General features: G+C 42.5%; 3 protein-coding genes across 3 annotated transcripts; 1 reads left to right on the top strand and 2 right to left on the bottom strand.

Moving 5' to 3' along the window:
* On the top strand, positions 1-7,384 carry LARP6 (La ribonucleoprotein 6, translational regulator). Its single transcript, XM_064722388.1, has 3 exons — positions 1-258; positions 4,092-4,284; positions 5,392-7,384. The coding sequence occupies exons 1-3, from the start codon at positions 59-61 to the stop codon at positions 6,460-6,462; spliced, it is 1,464 nt and encodes a 487-aa protein (XP_064578458.1). The 5' UTR covers positions 1-58; the 3' UTR covers positions 6,463-7,384.
* An 837-nt stretch (positions 7,385-8,221) lies between these two features.
* On the bottom strand, positions 8,222-16,266 carry ADAL (adenosine deaminase like). The gene is made up of 10 exons (XM_064722389.1): positions 16,180-16,266; positions 14,649-14,779; positions 14,072-14,132; positions 13,633-13,720; positions 12,986-13,067; positions 12,107-12,233; positions 11,360-11,440; positions 10,606-10,744; positions 10,040-10,140; positions 8,222-9,151 (listed from the first exon to the last, which is right to left on the bottom strand). Exons 1-10 carry the CDS (start codon positions 16,237-16,239, stop codon positions 8,960-8,962), a joined length of 1,062 nt encoding a protein of 353 aa, XP_064578459.1. The 5' UTR covers positions 16,240-16,266; the 3' UTR covers positions 8,222-8,959.
* A 918-nt stretch (positions 16,267-17,184) lies between these two features.
* On the bottom strand, positions 17,185-21,245 carry TM2D3 (TM2 domain containing 3). Its single transcript, XM_064722544.1, has 6 exons — positions 21,110-21,245; positions 20,108-20,206; positions 19,168-19,325; positions 18,476-18,650; positions 17,816-17,891; positions 17,185-17,538 (listed from the first exon to the last, which is right to left on the bottom strand). The coding sequence occupies exons 1-6, from the start codon at positions 21,195-21,197 to the stop codon at positions 17,373-17,375; spliced, it is 762 nt and encodes a 253-aa protein (XP_064578614.1). The 5' UTR covers positions 21,198-21,245; the 3' UTR covers positions 17,185-17,372.
* Positions 21,246-21,449: the final 204 nt, after the last annotated feature.

The following is a 21,449-nucleotide window of genomic DNA, read 5'->3' as shown; positions in this document are numbered from 1 at the left end:
GCGGCCGGCGGCTGTCGCAACCCGGGGCATCGCGGGCTGAGCCCGGCCGGGGAGCTCCATGGCCCAGCCGCAGCCGGCAGAGCCCGGGGCCGCGCCCGCCGGGCCGGAGCTGCCGGCGGGGAGTGGCCCCGTGCAGATCCGAGTGGCCGTCCAGGCGGCAGCCGAGGAGGACGAGGAGGACGAGGAGGAGGAGGGCGGCGGCGGAGCGCGGTGCCCCAGCTGCAGCGAGGAGGACTCGGGGCGCTGCGGGCGTTCCAGGTGAGCCCCCGGGCAGGGCGGGCTGCGCGGGGCGAGCAGCGGGGCCGCCGCCGACACCCCCGGAACGGAGCGGGCCCGGCTGATGCAACGCCGAGGGGCGGGTGGGAGACGCTGGAAAGCCTCCAGCACGGAGAGCCGGCAGGGAGCTGCCCGCAGCACCGATGGCTCCGCCGGGCTGCCACCCACCCGCCCCCGACGGGACTGCCGGGCCCGGGGCTCCCCAGAGCAGAAACGCCGGGCTCTGATGCCCCCGACATTTCCAACTCACTGCGTTTTACAGAAACGTTGCGGGGGTTAGCTGTAGCTGTGTTTTGGAGTTTCGTTTTGGGGTTTGGTGTTTTGGTTTTTTCCCTCTTTCTGCCCGTTTTGGCTGGGTGGCCTGAAATAGCTTCGAAGCTTACCAGAATCTCTTACTTGTAAAAGGAACATCCAGGATTTTTGTGCCAGCAAACTGCAGGAAGACAAAGATCTACTAGTTGTAGTTCATCCTGTGGTCTGTAGTAAAGCTGCAGATGGAGTCATAAATTGTCACATAAAAATTTAGGTACAGTAGCAAGAAATTCAGTATTCTATTTGAACATTTATTATTTCTAACTGATTTTCTAACTTCATACCTAGCACTGACTCAGAATGAACTGCAATGTAGTATTTTAAATTACAGAGGGGTTGTAGGGGAGTGAGACATTTTCTGTAGCTGCCAAAACTGTCAGCTATGGACTACAGAAACAGGAGTTGAACAGAGCTAGGCACAGTGCAGTTAAGGTTTTTAAACTGAGTCAGCTTAGTTATTCCAAAATCATATGTGACTGTTGTATTTTTATAAAAATGTACAGCAGCCTACACTATTGCATTCCATGTACTGATTTCTTAAAATCAGAATATTACTTACATTTGTTATCTATGATAGTATTACTTGTGAAGAGCTTCTAGCCCTGGCCTAGACTAGGAAAAAATAACATGGTTATTTTTCCAAGCTTTGGAAGACAATAGCTCTTAAATATTCTTAAACGTAACTTATTTAATCCTCTGCAGTAGGTATTGTCTTCAGAAATGTCTGCTGACAGTGTTGTTGTATATTCAATTCTTATGGAGGTTGCCTTTTTGTAAATGGCCTTCTCCTGATCAGGAAAGGTCAGAGATGTTGCCATGGAGGGAACTCTAAAAACTCCACATCAAAAGTAGGTGAATGGAGTTTACACATGCTCCTGCCATTTACAAATAACCTTACCTAAGGATTTCCTTTTTTGGGAATGCAGCATCTGACAGGAAATTATTTACAAACATTAGGAAAATTATTAGGGATGATCTAAAACTGCTGGGAATGAGCCATCCCACTCTCCAGCTGAAGCTTGCAGACAGCTTGCCATCAGTAGGCACCCAGTGCTGTATTCATGGTTTTGTTAACAAACATGGACTGCCCTTGAGTGACTGTACTCTTGGAACTTATAAATTACATTGCCACACAGTATTTATTAATGCAATACTTCATTCATTTGGAGACTCAGCTAAAATTTTTCAGAAGGTTAGATGCTATCCAAACAATTTAATATATTGTGAGATATTTAAAATTCCAGATCTGTTCTCTCTGTAGATATGTTTAGTTTCTTGTGTGACTAATGACCAGATGAGTCACCACGCTGAAAGATTGTTTTTCATTCTGTTTTACAAGCATATAATCACAAAGCTCTGAATAAAAAAAAAAAAAAGTTGTGAATAACTACTAGGGTTTGGTTCTTTGTCAATGTTGACTGAAATGATTTATCAACTATTTTTGTAATAAATTTGATACCTGAGAGGTGCTGCAAATTGATCATTATCACAAATTAACATGGTGCTAGTTACAAATTTCTGCATTTATTGTATTTCCATGCAGCATTTAGTGAGAGCTGTTGTAAGAGCCCATAAGATTTTGTAAAAACTGATGTGTCCGCCAAATATAGAAATAGTGTACAGGTCAAACTGTGAACAATATTTGAGAGGTGAAATGTTTCACCCTGATTCAGTATGACAATGCTGTAGGTCTCTGCAAACATGCAATTCATTTTTGTTGTTTTCCAAAGCACAACACCCTTTTTGTCTCTGAACAAATATCTATGCTAATAAATCCCTAAAATAAACGTTAGCCTGATCCAGAACTAAAGGCAAGGTTTTCCTAGCAGAGTGTGGATTTGCAAAAAGGCTGAAGTGTTCCAAGCTTCTTGTACTCAGACTCATTCTGAATCAGTAGTAAATGAAGTAGTGGGAAGGGATTATCATGAATGAAAAACAAACACCATTGGTTTTTGCTTCCTCCTGAAACCAGCACTCACAGCTGGGTACTGGATATTTTTTACCATCCTGATTTTAACTTCATCTATCATCCTCCACTTCTGGCTTCGCCAAATAACAGAAATTCTCTGTCCTGGTCTCTCATTCTTGTCATTCCTTTGAACTGTACCCTATTAAAGGCTGGGGAGATTTTTAACAGGGAGACTTCCAGGACTGTGCAAGTATCCACACATATCAGATGTGCTGCCCTACCATGAGAAGAACTATAACAAATAAATGTACTGTAAGCTTCAAACAGCCAGGTGCCAGAGAGCTGCTGTAAGTGGTGCCAGCAGCAGGCAGAGTTCCTGTGCAGAGCCCCCTGACCCACCCACTCTCTCCAGAGAGCAGCACAGCCACAGCACTGCAGCCACTGCCTCTGTCACCGCGCACAGACCTGTCCAGGGCAGGGGATTCTCTGGCGGCATCCTCCCTGCCAGACTGGCCGCACAGCACTCCTGTGTGATGCCTGCTCCTTTTCCTAAGGATTCCAAAGCCTGAAAAAGCTACTTAAGACAATTTTGGGGAAATGCATGGCTCCTTTTCATTACTAATGTACCTGGGAGACCAAACTAGTACACAATTTATGGCCTACTTAGTGGATGTTTTTATTTTTTTTAACAGAAACTTGCATGATGATCCCACAAAACTAGACCATTAACAGCTTGAAAAAATGACCCTGTCGTTTTTGTCACCTGTAAATGGAAATGTCTATTACAGCAACAAACATTGCAAATGGCAAGATGTTTATCTTGAATCCACGGCTGCAGTATTTTTTGAGGAATAGAATGCTCAACAGTGCTCCATTTTGGCAAGGTACCCAGACAATACGGGAGATAAAGAGAAGAAATGAGAATGACCCCATGAGGTCATTCCTCATGAGGGGCCTGCATGTGTGCATATAAACATGTTCCTGAGGTACACAAGCCAGCAGGTTTAGCCCCTGTGCTAAACTGCTGGTTATGTTACTCTGTCACTCTGGAAGTGACCTATAAAACTGCAGCAATCCTGTCAGTCCTCCTTACTCCCTGCATATCAGCTCCTGCATCCATGCAGCAAAGAGGTTTAAGAAATCATGACTGCATCCAGTTGGAATATTCATTCTCTGGTATGTGACACTACTCATGAAGCACATAAAGGTCAGGCCTATGTTTAACAGCTTCACACTGAAAAATATAACACTGTAACTGGAGGAACTTTGTACAGTACCAAGTTCCAGGGCACCTTCATTTCATGTTTTAGTAGAAAATTGAGTTGTCAGTGCTTTCAAGCCATTAGTGTAGATGTCTCATTGTTCTGCACTGATATCAGCTTTTGGAATGAGCTCAGGAACTCGAGTCCTTGTGTTGACTGGAAAGCTTCATGCTCTGAGCCTGCTGGCTCTGCTGGTGGGTCAAACCTGTCCAGTGCCCACATCTAAGGTCAGTTGCAACCAGAATGGTTATGCCCTTTCATTTTGAAAGGCTATTTGAATCCACTAATAGAAAATGAAGATCTGTTGATAAAATGATTTAACTGTTTTCCAGTGGTGGTGAAAATGATGATGACTCTGACCAGAACTGGAAACCACCAGAAAATGACCTGATCCAGAAGTTAATAGCACAGATTGAATATTACTTCTCAGATGAGAACCTTGAGAAAGATGCCTTCCTTCTGAAGCATGTGAGAAGAAATAAGATGGGCTATGTCAGTGTTAAACTCCTCACTTCATTTAAGAAGGTAAGCTAACTTTTTAAGACTTGAAGGGTCTCATGCAAGCCTGATGAATCTAAAAACAGTAGAAGAGATTAAAGTAACATTTTATACAGGCAACTTTATAGTCTTTCTCTTTATCTGCCTGGTTTTGCTATGATGGTTAGGTTTGTACTCATCCAGAACTTTCACTGCTGGACTCGTTGATGATTGGCCAGGGAAATAATTGGCTTTAAAGCCTCTATGCTTTTAAATTATCATTCTTTGAGACAGGAGGACATTAGATAAAATTAATTTCCATGACAACTACTCATGAACAGCTGGGTAATCCTGGTAAAATTACGTTCCTGTCTCTGAGAAGGAACAGTGAATCTGACTTTTGGACAGAGAACTAAAACTGAAGAGTAGTATAAATTATCTGGTAACCAACGTCCCTTAGACTTGGAGTTTTTTGGTTTTTTCTCCTTACATTAGAAATGTAAGGAGAAAAATACATTTCTCCATATATTAGAAAGACCTATGTAAATCTGTACATAACTGATTTCTAGAATTACACTAGAAACACTTTGTCAAGATTCTATATATCATTGTTTTGCAGAGTTATTCAGTCTAGAAGTTAAGGCACACTCAATTTCCTCAAACAACTTCAGATTATACTGGTAACAGATAAACTCGTTATAAACATCTAATGAAATGGAAAAGTTTGGGGTGTTTTCTAGACTGTGATTTTTGAGGGAGGAAAGATCAGTTCAACACAATGAAGACTTAAACTTAACAAAACTTCTTGTTTGGCAAAGGTAACCTCTATAAGAACATACATTTTGATCATGGTTCAGGCCTAGATGTGGAATGACCAACCACTAGTTGAGCAGGCTTTCAGATGTAGCAATGATTCCCAGTTTGAGCTTTAGTGCCAGTTCCTGTTTTCATTTGATTCAACAGGACATGAGCTTTACAGGAGCTCACTGATGCCCATTACAGCATGAAAAAGGTATACTTTCTCAGTAAGTCTGCTACATGAAACTTAAATCCAGGGTTCTGCTTGTAGACTGAAGCCTGCATCTGCCTTAAAATTCAGTGACTAGTTTGATTGGGTTTGCTCAGTTGTGTGCTTAACCTGTGTCTGTCCCGAAGGTGAAACACCTTACCCGTGACTGGAGAACCACAGCCTATGCACTGAAGTACTCCAGCACTCTGGAGCTCAATGATGATAACAAAAAGGTTCGAAGAAATACTCCAGTTCCAGTGTTTCCAAGTGAAAATGTCCCTACCAGGATGCTACTGGTGTATGATATCCACATGATTCCTGAGCTGCAGGCCCTTAACAAAGAAGAAAACGGATGCATGCAAGAAAGGATAATGGAGCACCTCCTCAAAGCCTTTGTAACTTTTGGTGCAATTTCATCAGTTCGTATTCTCAAGCCTGGCAGGGATCTCCCACCTGATATCAGGAGGGTCAGCAATCGGTACACCCAGCTGGGAACCCAGGAATGTGCAATTATAGAATTCGAAGAAGTAGAAGCTGCTGTACGTGCTCAGGAGTTCATGTGTGCTGAAAACAAAGAGACCGGCATGAAGGTTGTCCAAATAGGCATGAAACCACCAAAGAAAAAAGTTCCCAAAGACAAGAACCGTGATGAAGATACCAGCAAGAGCCTTAAGAAGGCTCGATCCCTTAACAAGAGAGTTGAGGAACTTCAGTTTGCTGGTGATGAATCTTCAGCCAACAGCTCTTCTGACCCGGAGAGCAATCCCACGTCACCACGGTCAGGACGCAAACGTACCACAGCAAATACCACGAGTAATTTGAGCCCCATCATCCACCCTAACAACCATTTGAGTCCTAACATGTCACCCAGATCAAGTCCTTGGAACAGTCCATCTTCACTAAGAAAAGGAACGAAAAAATCTCCACTGGCTGAAGACAGCAAGATTAACGCAAGCACTAGCCCTGAAATTCCAAAAAAATACACTGATTATTCCTCAGACAGCAGCATCACTCCTTCTGGGAGCCCCTGGGTGCAGAGAAGGAAAGCACAAACTCTGACCCAAGAGAAGAGCCCTGTCAGCAGTCCCATGTTGGCTCGGAAAATACAAAATGCAGACGGTCTCCCTGTAGGGGTGCTGAGGCTGCCTAAAGGTCCTGATGGCACCAAAGGATTCCACAATGGCTGTGAAAGAAGGAAGGCTATGAAGGGTGAATAGACTATTCTTTAAAAACAGTTTCACGAATCAGCCAACTGCTGTTGACCAAGCCTGATGAAAAACTGTCACTTGAGTGACTCAGTTAAGTCAGTATTTAATTTTAAAAGCTTTTGTATTTATATAGAGACTTTATCATTTGTATATTTGTATATTTTCTTCACAGAACAGATGAGGCTGGAAGGCATCTCTGGAGATTGCCCAGTCCACCTCCTTTGCTAAAGCTACAAGTCACTGCTAGGTTTGAGTGTCTGCAAGGACAGACTCCCCAGCCTGTCTGGGTGAGCATTCCCTTGTTCAGCCACCCACACAGAACCAGTCTGTGCCCCTTTTCCTGTTACTGGGTATTGCTGAGAAGTGCCTGGCTCCATCTTTACTTCTTCTCATCAGATATTTAAAAACCTTGATGAGATCTTCCCCCAGAGCCCTCTCCACTCCAATCTAACCAATGCCCACTCTCTAGGGCTCACAGGAGGGATGTGCCAGCCTTTTAATCAGCTGAATCGCTTAGCTAATGCAGGGTCCCTACCTGCATCCATTCTTTTTAATGTATTATTTTGAAACACCTAAATATTCAAGCAGCCATATAAATCATTGATGTAAGTACATGATCTGCCAAGCTAGGATCTTGAGGAGCAGTGTGTACTTACACTTTAGTGGCTATATTATGAAAAGCTATGGAATGGTTACCAGTCTCATCACAGGGAGCTGAGGTTTTGAGGACTGCCTGTGCTTGCCTCAGAAGGAACAGAGAAACCAGCGCCACAGTGAGCAATTGTTCTCACATACATCACCAAAGCAGTATTGTTCAAGACTGCTTGTATTGAACCAGTGTGCATTTTCATGAGTAAAGACTCTGAGCACTGGAAACTGCTCTGTAAGTGTTCTCTTGTATAATCAGATGGAAATAAAAATATTAACTCTAGATCTATTTTGTTTACTTAAAAAATAAGTTGAGCTGCACATGAATAGATAACTTAAACCTTATCTTATACCACATGAAATTACAGTAGCAGTTACTCAAAATTTCCATTGCATTCAGGGAAAAAAATCTTCTCTGCCCCATTACTGATGGCTAATTCTGTGATGATACTTCACTCTGTGTCACAGTCATTTTTATACAATATTATAAACTAAACAGTAGTTTGTAAATTTGACAAGCAGGCTCTGCAAGAAGTGCTTAAATTAAAATTAACTACAATGCTACATGAAGTCAAAGAAGGAAACTGTAGTTTTATTTACAAAAGTTAAACTGGAAAACTAGCCCAGGGACACTAAGAGGATTTCAAGTTGCAATGGTCATCCTGGGAACTGTGCATGACATCAGATGGTGATTCTTCATTCCAAAAGTCCACATCCTGTCCAACTTCCTAAGTGTAACATTTCTGCTGTGTAAATAACTGCAGTAACTCACAGTTAGACTCCTATACACAGAAATCCCAGCTCTGTGTGTTGCTCTTTAGCCACCCACGTACATTCCTGGTTCTTTCACTGCACTCAGATGGAATCCTCCAGGTGACCTCCTGACTCCCATGACACAAACTGCAGCATGTGCACCTTCACAGACTCTGTGAGCTCTCTGCACCAGAACACACAGGCAGGTGCTTGGAGAGTGAGCCCTGTGGCTGCCCAGGACAGGGAGAGCCAGGGGCTGCCACAGCAGCAGGGAGAGGCTGGCAGGCAGCACGGTGCTCAGGGACTCACCCCACACAATCCTGCTTCTCTTCTGTACAGCTCAAACACACACATGCACACCTGGAAGTAGTGGTTTCAAAGACATGGAGCTTGAGGCTATTTTTATTCCTTTTTTTACAGAACAAACAGCAACTCTAAAAAGCATTTTAAGAATGAGACCACTTTGCCAAGTAGCTCAGTTACTGAAGGCATTCAAGATTCTTAAGTGCCTACACACCACCAGTGCCCAGGGCGCCAGCAGAGACCCCTACATGCTACTCAACCCTCAGCAGCTTTAGTCACACATGTACAGCAATACAAACAGATACAACAGTAATTCCTTGGTATAAATATTTAGTTCTCCCTGAGTTGGTTTCTGTCTTCACATCCAGTCAAGAGCTCAAAACCTGAAAACAATACAAACCCCGAAAATACACACCACACATTCAAATTGCTTGGCTGAATGCTGCCAACAGAGATGTTTTAAACACCAATAGCTCTGCCTTTATTTTGTTCCAGCTCTTCAATGTTTATATTATGATGATATATTTCAACTAAGTATTTTTAAAATGTTATATCAACTCAAGAGAAACAGGGTGACAACACATCTGGCATTTTAGTCACTGCTTGAGAACCCCTCTCACCTACCAAAAGAACATTTACTTCTGTCCCCAGTTACAAGGGATGCATTCCAGTTGCTTTCAATTCATACAGGCAGTTTATGGCTGGGTTAAAAACCCTGAGGTCTGAAAAAAGCTGAGGACTTCAGTAAAAAAAGCTTCTTAACTTAGCTAATAAACCCGAGCTATTCAGGACAACAGTCTGGTTAATCAAACAGAGCTGGCTTCAGCTTACACCATTGCTCCCTCAGCTTGGATTTTACTGCATTTGAAGCAAAAATATAGTTGATTGATTCATAGGAAAGATCCCACATCTGTGATCGAGTCAGATTAAATGTTTTTGCAACCAGCTCATATTCTTGCGATAGCTCAGTGGCGAAGACACCTTTATCATCAGTCTGGAGTTAAATTGAAAGGAAAGAAATAAAAAAGTTTAAATTAGTTCCTCTGTATCAAAGAGATTTCTTTCTATACATACAAACCAGTTCTATCTTGCTGTCTCACATTTTATTCTGCTGTTCTTTCATCTCTGCATGGTTATTTAATTCTCTATTTGCCCTATTTTCACTAAAAATGAATAAATTATTTAAACATATAAGAAAACTTCTTAAAATGATGGCACAATTTATCAAGAAAATAGGATTTCCTATTAAAATTGCTAGAAAGATGGGTATCAAATGATGCATATATCCAAGGTATGTCACTATGTGCAGGTCTCCTTGTTCCTTTTTTCCTTCTACCCAGATAAGCTATAAGGTGCTATAAAATACATATATATATATGTATACACACTCACTTGAGCAATGCTATGGATTATGGGGGTTAAACTAACAGGATAATACTGAAACCCTGCCAATGGCAGCACAAGTACTTGGCACCTGCAATGCTTAAAGACCTCAATGAGCTATCAAGAGAACTATCAAGAGCAGGAGCTCTCACCCAGCACAAGGAACACCAGGTAAGCACAGCTGCATATGCAAGCACTGGAATCATGCCTTGTAAGAGAAATCTGCCATTGTGCAAGGAGCTATGAAGTTCACTGCTTGTATAGCTGATCATTTTATCCCACAGAAACAAGTCCTGACTTTACAATAGAACCAAGATAAATACTAGCAATTCCCATTTGAATTAAAAGCATTTCTCAAACTGAACAGATTTCCTAAAAGCAAATTATTTGCTACAAGGTCAGAAATTGTAAGTCAGTTCTAATCCATAAACAGAGAAAAAATTTTCCAACTTCACTTAGCCCTTTGCTTAAATACATGCTTAAAAGTCAAAAAGCTTACACAAAGCACTGCAGGATGGCCCAAGCTGTACCAGTATCCAAAATGGTGTTTGTCACAGGAAGGCACTGTCTGAGATTTTATGTTTGATGTCATGCAAAATTCTAAGGGAAAAACAGAAAAAGAAATGAGGACATATATTAAAACAAGACACATGTTAATTGACTTAGGAAGGTCCTGAATAAAAATTTAAATCAGCAACTGTTGATTTTCTACGCTTCTTTCATAATTTCTCTTGAGAAAAGTTTGCTAATTGATTTCTATGGGGTATAAAATTTAGGGAGCTTGCAAACTAGATACAGAACCACCACACAGTCTTGTACAGTAATGACAAATTATGATTTGGGATTTGGTTTTGCTTCCATCTGAGATACAGAAGGAAGCAAAACTGCTGCCACAAAGGTGCCAAAAACCCCACAAGTGTCATGAGTGTACCTCTATGGGCAAGTCTCATTGCCACATTTGTCCAAGTCACCTTGGTGATACACAAACTGGTGTCACTAGATCAGCAGCACATATCCTGTTCTGATATCCAGAGACAAAGTAATTTTAAATATTTTTTTCCTTACCAATAGGTATATGATTCTGCTGAACCAGTGACACTATCTCTTCAGAACCTGCTGCTGTGGAGTTGAGAAATGTTCCATGTCCAATTCTGTCAGGAGGCAGGCCCAGGAGAATCTTGGTCTCCTCTTCTTGATTTGGAATCTAGAGAGGATATATGTCACATTCTGTCAAGGCAGCATAAAACAGCACATTATATAATTACAATGGACTTTCAGTTCTATTTTCACAGCATCTCTTACCCAAAAGAAAGTGTTAGTGAAATAGAAACAAGTACAAATATGCTGATGACATCATATGTCATGGTTAATTTCCAGAAAAAAATAACTATCTTCAGTAATTATTGGGCTTCTCAGAGCCAATTCCAGCCACCATTTGAACAAAAGCTCAACTCTTTCTACTGTTCCCAGTGGAACTAACAGAGTTCACTGCTCATAAATCTGTGTGGATTTCACTACATGATTGTTGATCTTAATACCAGAAAGAAAGCAGTGGATCTCTTAGAAAGCTCCTCATTTCACACCTAAACCCACAATTTATATAGTGCTGGAAGAAATAATCAGGCTATTCAGATTTAGAACCAAAGGTTGAAGATTTCTCCTTGTTTTCTTGTCTCAAATACCCCAAACCATTAATACTTTGGCCTGAGAAGTCAAAAATGCACAGAAGGTAACTTTAGTTTCATCAAGATTTTCACAAAATTACAATTACCGAGAAGCACCAAAATAAAAAAAAAAAACCACCAAAAAACCCTGGTACCTCACAAAGATGCAGTGCCAGCTTCAGACCTGCTTTTTTTGCTTCAGAGAGCGGCTCCAAAAAATCTTGACCATGTCCTGCCTGGAAAACAGGAACACAACACTATTCTACAGCTTACTTGACAAAATCCCTGCCATTACCATAATTAAGAAGTCTAGCAGCATCCAAACACTACATTCAAACACTGTTACATTTAAATCATTCCACTTTTCCCATTACTTCAGTGTGGAAGGTAGCAAGACAAACAAGCCTGTGCCATATGGTTTAGAGCAATGGATCAAACACCAGTAGCTCAGATGATGCCTGACTTCCAAGCCAATTGTCTTGATTTGGATACCTTTTACACAGCTACCACCTAGAGCTATTTCACTTCAGCTTGGGGACAGCTGTTCTCAAACATTTTTGCTTTCTTAATATGAAATGAACACTTGGTGCAGTAAACAAAATGTAAACTATTGACAACTTGCCTCCACCCAGTTTTCTGGGACAATTGAGGTACACACACTTCCCAGATAAACATTGCATTTCAATGGTTCTTTTCTCATTCACACACTAATCTAAGGGTTCTTTGTTAGAGTATCTACCCCTTACAGCAACAGGGATTAACCCAGTATCAATCCATTCCAGCTAGGCACAAAAACTGGAAAAAAATTGTGAGAAAAATCTATGATTAGAACCACCTGCTGTTACACAACATTCACTATCACACTATCTTCAAGAACATACTAAAATTAACCAAAAACTTACAGTGGGATCACCACTGAGGTCAAGTCCTACTACAACCCCATCACTGGAAAGCAGGAACTCTTCAGCAAGTTTAACAGTCTGCTTAGCAACTGCTGGACCATCTCTTCTGTTTATTGCTATTAACAGCCTGGGACAGAAATGCATTAAATTATTAAATTAAATTATCATTAAACTATATACAAGCTGTAATACCAGGAGCTCAATGGATCTGACACCAACAAAAAATGCATTCCTTTGCAATCCTTCATTCCTAGAACACTTTCCTATACAAATATTCTTTATACTTCATGGCTGAGTATAAAGAGTATTTGTATAGGAAACTGTACTAGGAATTAAGGTACCAAAGTGCAGAGGGCCACAGAGAAAGAAGTTGGCCCATGATATGAAATAACAAACACGAAGGATGAAAATTCTTCAGTTTCCACAAATAAATCTAGGAAAGCTTGCTACAGAGGCTCTAAAGACAGGAGAGCAAACTGTCTCCAAACAGCCACTGACACCTTCTGAAACTTCTCTGCTGCTCAAGACCAGCTCTTCTTTGCAGTAGGTGCTTGTACAGCTAATCAAACTAAATCTTTGCAATGAAGCTGAGCTGTGAAAAAGGAGCCTATTCCATGAAAAACAGTTCTTTTCCTGAAAATGTTGCAAAGAATGGACAGTCTTAAAGATGAGAGGTTTTACCCGGTTTTCCTCTTTACCAGTAAAAAAGAAGATAAAAAGTCAGGTCCCTATTTTAATTACCTGTTTCCTTTCCATATAATCTGGTTTAAAACCATTTTTCTTTCATATACTGATGGCTTGTAAACCTCTCTGGAAGCATGACCAAGCATCAGACTACACAAAGCCTTGACACAGAGGTGCTCCACATGCTTTATTTACCTTACATCTATATCCAAGCCTTCCTCTTGACACTGCTTTATACCCTCAAGTACAGTTTCAACATACATCCTTTTGGTCATACCTGCAAACACATGCACACGTTTGGAACAAACACATTTTAAATTATTTTTATTATATTGCAGATCCAGCTCTCTAGTCTCCTAAGTTTCATGTTGCACCTTTAATTTTAGATGATACAGTCTTCTAACCCATGTAATTCTAATTCTGTCTGTAAATACAGCTTTACTGTGAAGTACATATTTGAAGTAAAACTCTTCCTAATTTGTGTGAATCAGAGAATCACAATAAGACTTCTATTATGTGTTTCTACTAAACCACACCTAGAAGAAAAAACAAAAATAAAAAAGTAAAATATATCAGCTTTTAAAAATATTAGCAGACTCAGATGCCATACTCAAGTGAATAACCCAATCTCATGGGTCATAGACTTATGACCAGCCCCTTTTGTTCCTCAAAAATCTAACAGGAAAGTGACATGCTTTTTACATGGTTAAATCTCAGTTTTCATACTTAAAGTATATTTTTATTGAGGCAACTAAATTTGACTTTACTTGTTATTAACATAGTTTTCAACTAAGTTTTATAGTGCAAGAAGATCACAAATTAAAAACCAGAAAAGACTGTACCTGTGGCATTTTCTTCTCTTGGAGTGCTTCTCAATTCCAGATACTTAACACCATCATCAGCAAATTCTTTAATGACATCTTTAGTTATCTGATTAAGTAAAAGTGTATTCACCATCATAAAAGTGATACTTATAATTAGTTATATTTTCATTTACAACTAAAAACCCAGTTGTTTTTTGTTGTGAAACACTTGCAATGTTTTCAGGCCCAATGTGTTTTTAATGGTCCCCATGTCTGTGGAAATACTACCACAGAGAGGGAATATGTGATTCCTTCAGGGATAGTGAAGAGAGTTCAGGAGTTTTACAATAATTATTTTGAGCTTCAATTGAAAAAGATCATTTTTTATATTGTTACTTGGAACCCAATGCTCTTAATCCAACTGATTGTGATTGTGTGTACTGCTTGCTTGTTTGAAGTGAACTTTTAATTAATTTACCAGTAAAATATCTTCAGTCCTCGTGGTAACCTGATAGATGATCTGAAACATCTGAAAACATCTAAAATAAAATGTAAAAAATTAATTGGAAAGACACTGAAAGAGTACGTAGAAAAAAAAAAATCTACATTTTAAAAACACCTGCCCACTGGAGTCAACTAACCAGACCGTAGCTTGAAATACAGAGAAACATCCAAACGGCAATTTCTGATTTTAGATACTAACAAAGCATTCACAACAAAAGTTGTAACTACCACAAAACTTTGTGAAGGAAAAGGAAAACATGAAGTTTCCAAAAAAGGAAACTATGTGCATCAATTTTCTCTGAAAAGCAGATGATCTAAGTGAAGAATTTCAATCCTTTAAAGAAGAAATGAATCAACAAGAGTTTTCCTTTTAGTTTGCAAGCACTGAAGGAATTACTTTGTAGATACAAATATCAAAAAGATATATGAGATTATGCTGTAAATCTTAAAAGCATGTTTTCTGCAGTTAGTGTGTAAGGCCATACATTTCTGTTTCCAACTTAAATAAAAAACCTTTGGTAAATGTTCATCACCCACATGCATATACTCACTCATCTAAGGTTCTTTTCTTTCCTTTGTCAATCACAGTCATTCCATTCTGGATCTGAAGGTTTGGCTTCTGGGCCATGAGTTTCTTCATAGTAGCAGTGCTGATACAGCCATTCAAATGAGCATGGAGTTCCTACAGAAATAAAAATCCTATGGACTTATGAAAAGGATGGCACCTGCACCTTGTTTATACTTCTGTTCTTGTAGCCTACATCAGTGTTTCACTCTGAGTTTGATCTGCATTTTGGCTAATAATAACTTCCTTAGGTTTCTGCAGCTGGTTCAGCTGAGAACTGCCCTATCTCTGGTGGCTGCTGTTGGCTCAGGTCTCCATGGGAGCACAGCTGGCTCAGCAAAGAGCTCTCCAGGCAATTCTGGGGATGGTGTGAGGAGGAAGCCAATAGCTGCCTCAGCATTACAAAAGGTACAGTAAGGATTCAAGAACTCTCCCCATCAGCTGCAAGTTAAACATACATGTCCATCATTCAATAGGTGTCTACCCACTCCCTTTGCTTTTGCTCATACTCTGAAGTTTAACCTCACTCCAGAAACACAGCAAGACTCTGCCATGAACAGCAACTGCAGTAACTGCACTGCTTTGCCTGAGGCCTCTTTCTGCCTGACTTTCTATTGCCATCCCGACTTCGGGCTCCAAACCTGTGATCCTCAGCTCCACTCAATCACTTCACCTTCGCTCCTTCTTATCTCCTGGCTCCGGACTTAAGGAATGGGTCTCTAGCGCCCTCCCAGCTCGTTCAAAATGTATCCACAAAGCATCTACTTTGTTACCTACCTCTCGTCTCCCTGTACACATCCATTCTCAATAGGAAAAGAAAAATTCAGTAAATACTTCTCCTCAAGTTTTACACTGGAAAACATGTTGAAATTGTAAGCGCCAGAAGCTGTGGCTGCTTACAGATTCTGGTGACTGAGCCAGATACACAGTGCTACAACTTATATTTCTCACAAGTTTACAATTACCACACAGAATTCTGTCAGACATTAAACATACACCTTGAAAAGCAACTTAGTGCAAAGGATCACTGGAATGCCAGGATGGTGTGGTCTGAAGCGGGTTTGCTGGCTCCCCGCACACTGCCTGCGCAGAGCTCTGCGCTGGAGTACGTGCCCTCGGGGTTGGTGAGTGCGGCACACGAGCCGCGATAAATCCACACACACCCCCACGGAAGGCTTGCACTGATATGCCAGAAGTAAGGCACACCCTCGGGACATGGAGAAAAAGCGTTATCTGAGCCAGACTACTTGGCTAGACTGAGAGGAAATAGGACAAAAAGAGAAAATGAAGATCGCGCTCAACTGATTTAATTGCAATTAGATTAGTACGGTCTGTAAGCAAACCAGACGGGCAAACACCCGATGCATTTTGCGGTGAGATAAGGCCCTCAGAAACCGCGCGTTTGGCAAGAACTCCGAGACAGCAGCAGCATCTGTCGCTCTGGCTGCCTGTCCGTCTGCAGCCCGAGCCCGGTGCCGCCGCAGGAGGGTCCGGGCCCGCCGCCCCCCGCCGCTCACCGCTTTGGGCAGCCGTCGGTAGAAGCGCAGCTCCCGCTCGCGGTCCCGCTCTGCCGCCATGGTGGCTCCTGTGCCGGCGGGGCGGGACGAGCCGGGGCTCGGCGGCGGCACCGCCCCGGGCCCGCCCCCAGCACCGCCCCAACCCGGCCCCGAGTCCGCCCCCAGCACCGCCCAGCGCGGGGCCACGGCCGCCGCTCCGCCCGCCCCGCGCCGCTGCAGCGGGACCGAGCCGGGCCCGCGACAAACAGTGTCAGCATAACGGCAGGGAAGCGTCCAGGGGCAGTTTATTGAAGCGATAGCATTTCCAGCCCGACGGCTCCGCAGCGCTCCAGCCCCGCGCCAGGGGCACGCACGCACGGCCGCGCATCCACCGCGACTGCACAAAGCCGTCCTGCAATGGCACTAGTCCGCTACATTATCGCGTCACAAAGTCCTAAGTGGATAAACTCATAGATTATATTGCCAACCCTTTTTTAAAGTAATTTGGCAAGCTTGCTAGCACAAGAATAGGAACTGTAACTTTCACAGATATGTTGGTCAAACTGAAACAAAACAGAGTTATTCCAGAACAATCAAAAAATCTACTTCAATTATTTCATATTTAGCGTTTAGAGATACTGCAGTCTAATTCTAAACTCCTCCACAATTTAAAGTCGAGTCCCTAAGCAGATATTGGCTCTTGCTATGTCCCAAGCCAAGAAGATAATGTAATTAACATAATAAAACATGGTGATTTACATACCACCCACATAACTCAGGCAGATAAATTATCCTCCCACAAATACAAAAAAAATCCTGACATATTTAGGGAAGTTAGCTTTAGAGTTAAATTCAAGCATAGAAATATGAAGTAAACAATTCAGTATTCAAGTTAGTTTACAGCTCTTTGGGGGCCTGACAGATCATCCAAGCTCAAAGACAGCGGAGAATTTGGTTAGCTGCTCAACCTTTTTTTCATAGAAAAATCCCATGTCCATAGAAGAAATGAAATTAATTTCAACTTACTCAGTGATCCACTCTTTTATTTGACCTTAGTTAAAGGCAAACCAAGTACAGATACTGTACATTAAAATGTATGCACATAGAACAAACAGTTGTTCTTCATTCTACCTTAAAGGCTCAAACCTCCACACTTGTTTATTTAGAGCCCTTTGCAGGCAATGACTCCTCTCAGAAACACATTGCACCCACATTTAAATATAGAGAGATCCATCTGCAGGTCCCACATAGCCAACACCTATTAGCAGCACATCAATCAGTGTCCATATTCCAAGTCCACCGAAGCTGAAGAGTTTTCCCAGACCTTCCCGCCACTGACCCAAATAGAAACGATCGGCGCCAAATCCACCAAGGGTGATGCTAAAAGAATAAAATATGATTAATTATTATTATTTTTAGAGGAACTGAGCTTGGGTACCCAAGTGTTTTTCCTCCAGCTGTGTTTGCTGAAGACAGCCAGCACTGTTGCATGTGAACCCTTCATGCATTCTACACCCACCATTTCAAGCTAGACTATCTGAAATACTGATTATCCAGCATAACTTTAAAAAATACCAAGCAGAAAAACACAGAACCTGAAAATTTTAAAGAAAACTAATCTATTTCAGCTGGACATTATCCAATAGTTCCTGCTTACCTTAGTGCCAAGGCAGTAGACCACTTATAACCTCCAGTCCAGTTGCAATAGAGCATCTTAGGAAAGACACGGTTACCTAAGCATTAGAAAATATTAAAACCTTAATGCAATAAACAAAGACCACATTATAAGGAAGAAAATTACAAGGAAGAAGATACTACATTTTTGTAAAAGGAGTCTCAAAGGGTTGTCACTAACTGAGAAACAATTGTCAACACACAAGCTCATTTATACCCTGCAGTTCTCTGTTCCAGCAGTCTTGGTCCCATATCAGAAAAGTCAGTGAACAAACAGATGGAAAATTAAGCCTAGTTGGACAGAATCAGCATAATTTTTTTTAAATTGGCCTGTGGAGACACTTGATATTGATTCTATTAGTGGTCTGAGAATCAGACCACTAGTAGGTTCAAGTAATTTTAACTCACAGAAGTTGACAAAAATAAAAAGAACTGTTTTCTCTGGTGTGACAGTATACAAAAATACAATAAGTCAATGTCTACAGTTAGATGTTGCTATTATGCTAAAAAATGAAATGCAACAATAAATTCAGTAGATTTATCAAGGAGCTGTTATTGCAAAAGGACATAAACAATCTTTGTATTCCCCCATTACAAAATATGTGGAAAATTCTTTTGAGCACTCCAGCTTTGCCCACCTTACCCAGACAATGAATGTGATCCCGGACTGTGCAGGTTGCATTGTATCGCTGTCGAGGGCAGGAAACTGTCATGCAGTTTGTGGAATTGGTACACACATAATCACTTGTGGCCAGCTGCCAGCAAAACTGGCACGTCATGTTAATTGTAAAGTTCTCCTGCTCGTGGTTATTCTCATCCTGTAAAAGGACAGCACTATTACTTCAATAGTATTAAAACCAAGAATCAATGTGCAGTATCAAATTAGATTTCATGAGTAGACATTTTGGGCAAAAGAACACTTGTTCTGTTTGCTACCTTTTATAGAGCAGAATAGAAAACCACCAAAGAGGTATCAAAGTCACATTGAACATTCCTTATTCCTCCAATCTAAGGCTGCTGCCAAAAGGAGGACTCATTTAGTCTTACCTGTAAGGTCAGTTTGTGCTCTGACAGATATTTAGCCTCCCCACTCTCAAAATGTTTGGAATGGTTTAACTCAAAGGCATGGCCAGGTAATGAAAACATCCAAGGCGAGAAAGGCAAACCAGGGAAGGGCAAGCCAGCCTCCTCAACAGCCCACAGTGAGTGATCAAACTCATCACAGAACTGCAAACCTGCCTACATCAGAACCTGGATATCAATATTCTGCATTTTAATACCAGATGCCACAGTTTAACTACTTAAATCTGGGGTTAAGAGTAACAGGTTACTTACAACACAGTGAACATGTGGCTTGACTCTGCAATCAAAAGTAGCTGTCTTCCCATATACACAGGAATAGTTTGTGTTACATGTCATGCAGTCTGGTGGCAGCCTACTGCAAAGCCCGTTGCTGGGACAGTTAGTCAGGTAAGGTGGAATTTCTGTACTTTCTGAAATGTGCAATAAGTGAATTAAGAACATGAGTAAAAAAAAAAAGCTAAATAGTCTGAAGTATTTATATACATTATTTTATACATACACATAGACAAACACATGCACTGACACTGCATAAAGGGCTTTCCTCACTATACATGGAGCAGCATTCCCATCCTGTGCTGTGAGAGCCAGAGGAGCCACAGGGCTCTGTGCAGGACAGCAGCCAGCATCCAGCACAGCACCAGGACTGAGCTGATGGGGATTAGTGCCGCCTCAGCCAGCGCTCCTCAGCACAAGTAATCACTTCAGGAATAGCAGCGGCTGACACGGGTAACCTACTTGGAGTTGAGCTCTAATTAGGGCTACAGCTACCTCAGCCATTTGCTGTTTGCACGTGTACAGAATCCCCTCCTAAACTGCCAGCAAGAACAGTGTTTCTGTCAGTCCTGGTGCACCCTCAGCGAGCTACAAAGCTGTACTGATGGTGGACAGGGAGCAAGTTCTTGCAGGATGCTGGAGTCTTTCAAGAACTTCCACCATCCTGAGGGGTATAAACCACACACACCACCATGGTACTTTAACCTACCATTTTCTAATTCTTATATGGACCAGTTGTCTAATTAGATAACCCAAAGTAATTGGTGGGGTCATTGAAGAGTAATTAATAATGTGTTACACTGCAACGCTTCTTTACCACTGTGAAATCATGTAGTTTCTAAGACCCAGTTTAAGAACTTTTGGACTCAAGACTGAGAAGGATCCACGAATAACAACCAAAAGAAACATAACAACTTACCTACTGCTTTAAAATAGGGAGCATTTGTACTTGTTGAAGTTAGGCTTTTTGCCAGTGTAGACTGTGGCTGTGAAAGCTTTGTCGTCATCAAAGATCCCGCTACAAGACAAAAACAATGGAGAAAGTAACATTTCTAAAACAAACTTCATCTTCAGAAACAGTGTGATTTCAGCACTCTGATATGAAAATGAAGTGGAAAGTGTAATGAGATTAAAAAAAAAAATCTGTTTTCCTGTTCTACTAATAGCGGGATATTTGTGTTAAATACTAGAAAGAGCATTAGTATGGAATTGTTCCTTTAAGACAAGGAACTACATTTATTTCCATCCAATCTTATTTTTTGATTCATGAGAATTAAAAGCACTGCTCAGAAAGCAGATTTGACACAGGGTTTTCTACTGAACAATACCATTTAAAGAAGCAATACAAGCTGTTCTTTAACAGAAGGATGGAGCAGAGGAGCCGCTCGGGAGGCACGGCCGTGTCCGTGCGGGCGCTGCGCGCTGCTCCCTGCGGGAGCCGCCGGCTGAGGGCTGGGACAGCCGCGATGCGCCAGCAGTGCCGAGCCCTCACCCCGGCCAGGGTGGAGGAAAGGAAAGGCGGCTTTGTCACACCACCCACCCTGACCGCGCCGAGGAGCCCCAGGACGTTCTCAATCACACACGCTCGCGACAGAGAGCAGGTACAAAAGGTGCTGTGTAATAAAGCAGCACACGAGCCGGCGAGCGGGGCCTGGCCCGTCTTCTGCCCTCACACCGAGCGCCTCAGCCCGAACCCCGCAGAGCCGGCACAACGAAATGCGGCCATGCCCAAACACCCGCTTCGCCCTCAGTCAGGGAAGGGGCAGCGATCCTCACCCCACCGCGGGCACCGCCGCCTCCGCAGCCGGACCCGCGCTCAGTCCTGGCCGCAGGAGCAGCCGTCCCCACCCGAGGCCCAGCCGGAGCCTCTGGCCCTTCTCCCACCCCCGCCGCCCTGTCTCGGCCCTGTGGCCGCGCTCACCGCGGCCCGAGAGGATGGAGAGCTGTGACAGGAACAGCGCGGCCCCGCAGAGCCCGCGCAGGGCGCGCCGCCACCACCGCGCCGCCATCTTGGTGCGGCCGGCGGGCCCCGCGCCGCCGCCAGGGGGCGGGCAGGGGGCGGGGCCGGGCCGGCTGAGGGCGGTGCCAGGGCGGCCCCTCACGGGAGCGGACACGGCAAAACCCGAAATTCGCTCTGAAACATCCTAAACACCCTCAGAACCTCAATGCTGCAGGCTCAGTACATCGTCCATAAAAATGTAGGTATGTATAAAATACAGAAATAAAAATCGCCCGCCACTCCCCGCGTTAATTCTGTCAAG

The sequence above is a fragment of the Zonotrichia leucophrys genome, chromosome 10 (genome assembly GCF_028769735.1).
Source record: "Zonotrichia leucophrys gambelii isolate GWCS_2022_RI chromosome 10, RI_Zleu_2.0, whole genome shotgun sequence".
Classification (NCBI taxonomy): domain Eukaryota; kingdom Metazoa; phylum Chordata; class Aves; order Passeriformes; family Passerellidae; genus Zonotrichia; species Zonotrichia leucophrys.
Note: the sequence above shows the minus strand (reverse complement) of the source record. Positions and strands in the feature narration are given on the sequence as shown.

What these genes read in the sequence shown, in the direction of transcription:
- ADAL (XM_064722389.1), bottom strand. Translation starts at nt 16,239, where the DNA reads ATGGCGGCAGAGCGGGACCGCGAGCGGGAGCTGCGCTTCTACCGACGG. An exon ending in ACCTCAGTGGTGATCCCACT is followed by an intron (nt 11,441 to 12,106) that starts GTAAGTTTTTGG and finishes CCTGTTTTCCAG; the next exon opens with GCAGGACATGGTCAAGATTT. An exon ending in TGGCACTGCATCTTTGTGAG is followed by an intron (nt 10,745 to 11,359) that starts GTACCAGGGTTT and finishes TATCCTCTCTAG; the next exon opens with ATTCCAAATCAAGAAGAGGA.
- TM2D3 (XM_064722544.1), bottom strand. Translation starts at nt 21,197, where the DNA reads ATGGCGGCGCGGTGGTGGCGGCGCGCCCTGCGCGGGCTCTGCGGGGCC. An exon ending in CTCCATCCTCTCGGGCCGCG is followed by an intron (nt 20,207 to 21,109) that starts GTGAGCGCGGCC and finishes TTTGTCTTGTAG; the next exon opens with CGGGATCTTTGATGACGACA. An exon ending in TCTACTGCCTTGGCACTAAG is followed by an intron (nt 17,539 to 17,815) that starts GTAAGCAGGAAC and finishes TTATTCTTTTAG; the next exon opens with CATCACCCTTGGTGGATTTG.
- LARP6 (XM_064722388.1), top strand. Translation starts at nt 59, where the DNA reads ATGGCCCAGCCGCAGCCGGCAGAGCCCGGGGCCGCGCCCGCCGGGCCG. An exon ending in GGGCGCTGCGGGCGTTCCAG is followed by an intron (nt 259 to 4,091) that starts GTGAGCCCCCGG and finishes ACTGTTTTCCAG; the next exon opens with TGGTGGTGAAAATGATGATG. An exon ending in TCCTCACTTCATTTAAGAAG is followed by an intron (nt 4,285 to 5,391) that starts GTAAGCTAACTT and finishes TCTGTCCCGAAG; the next exon opens with GTGAAACACCTTACCCGTGA.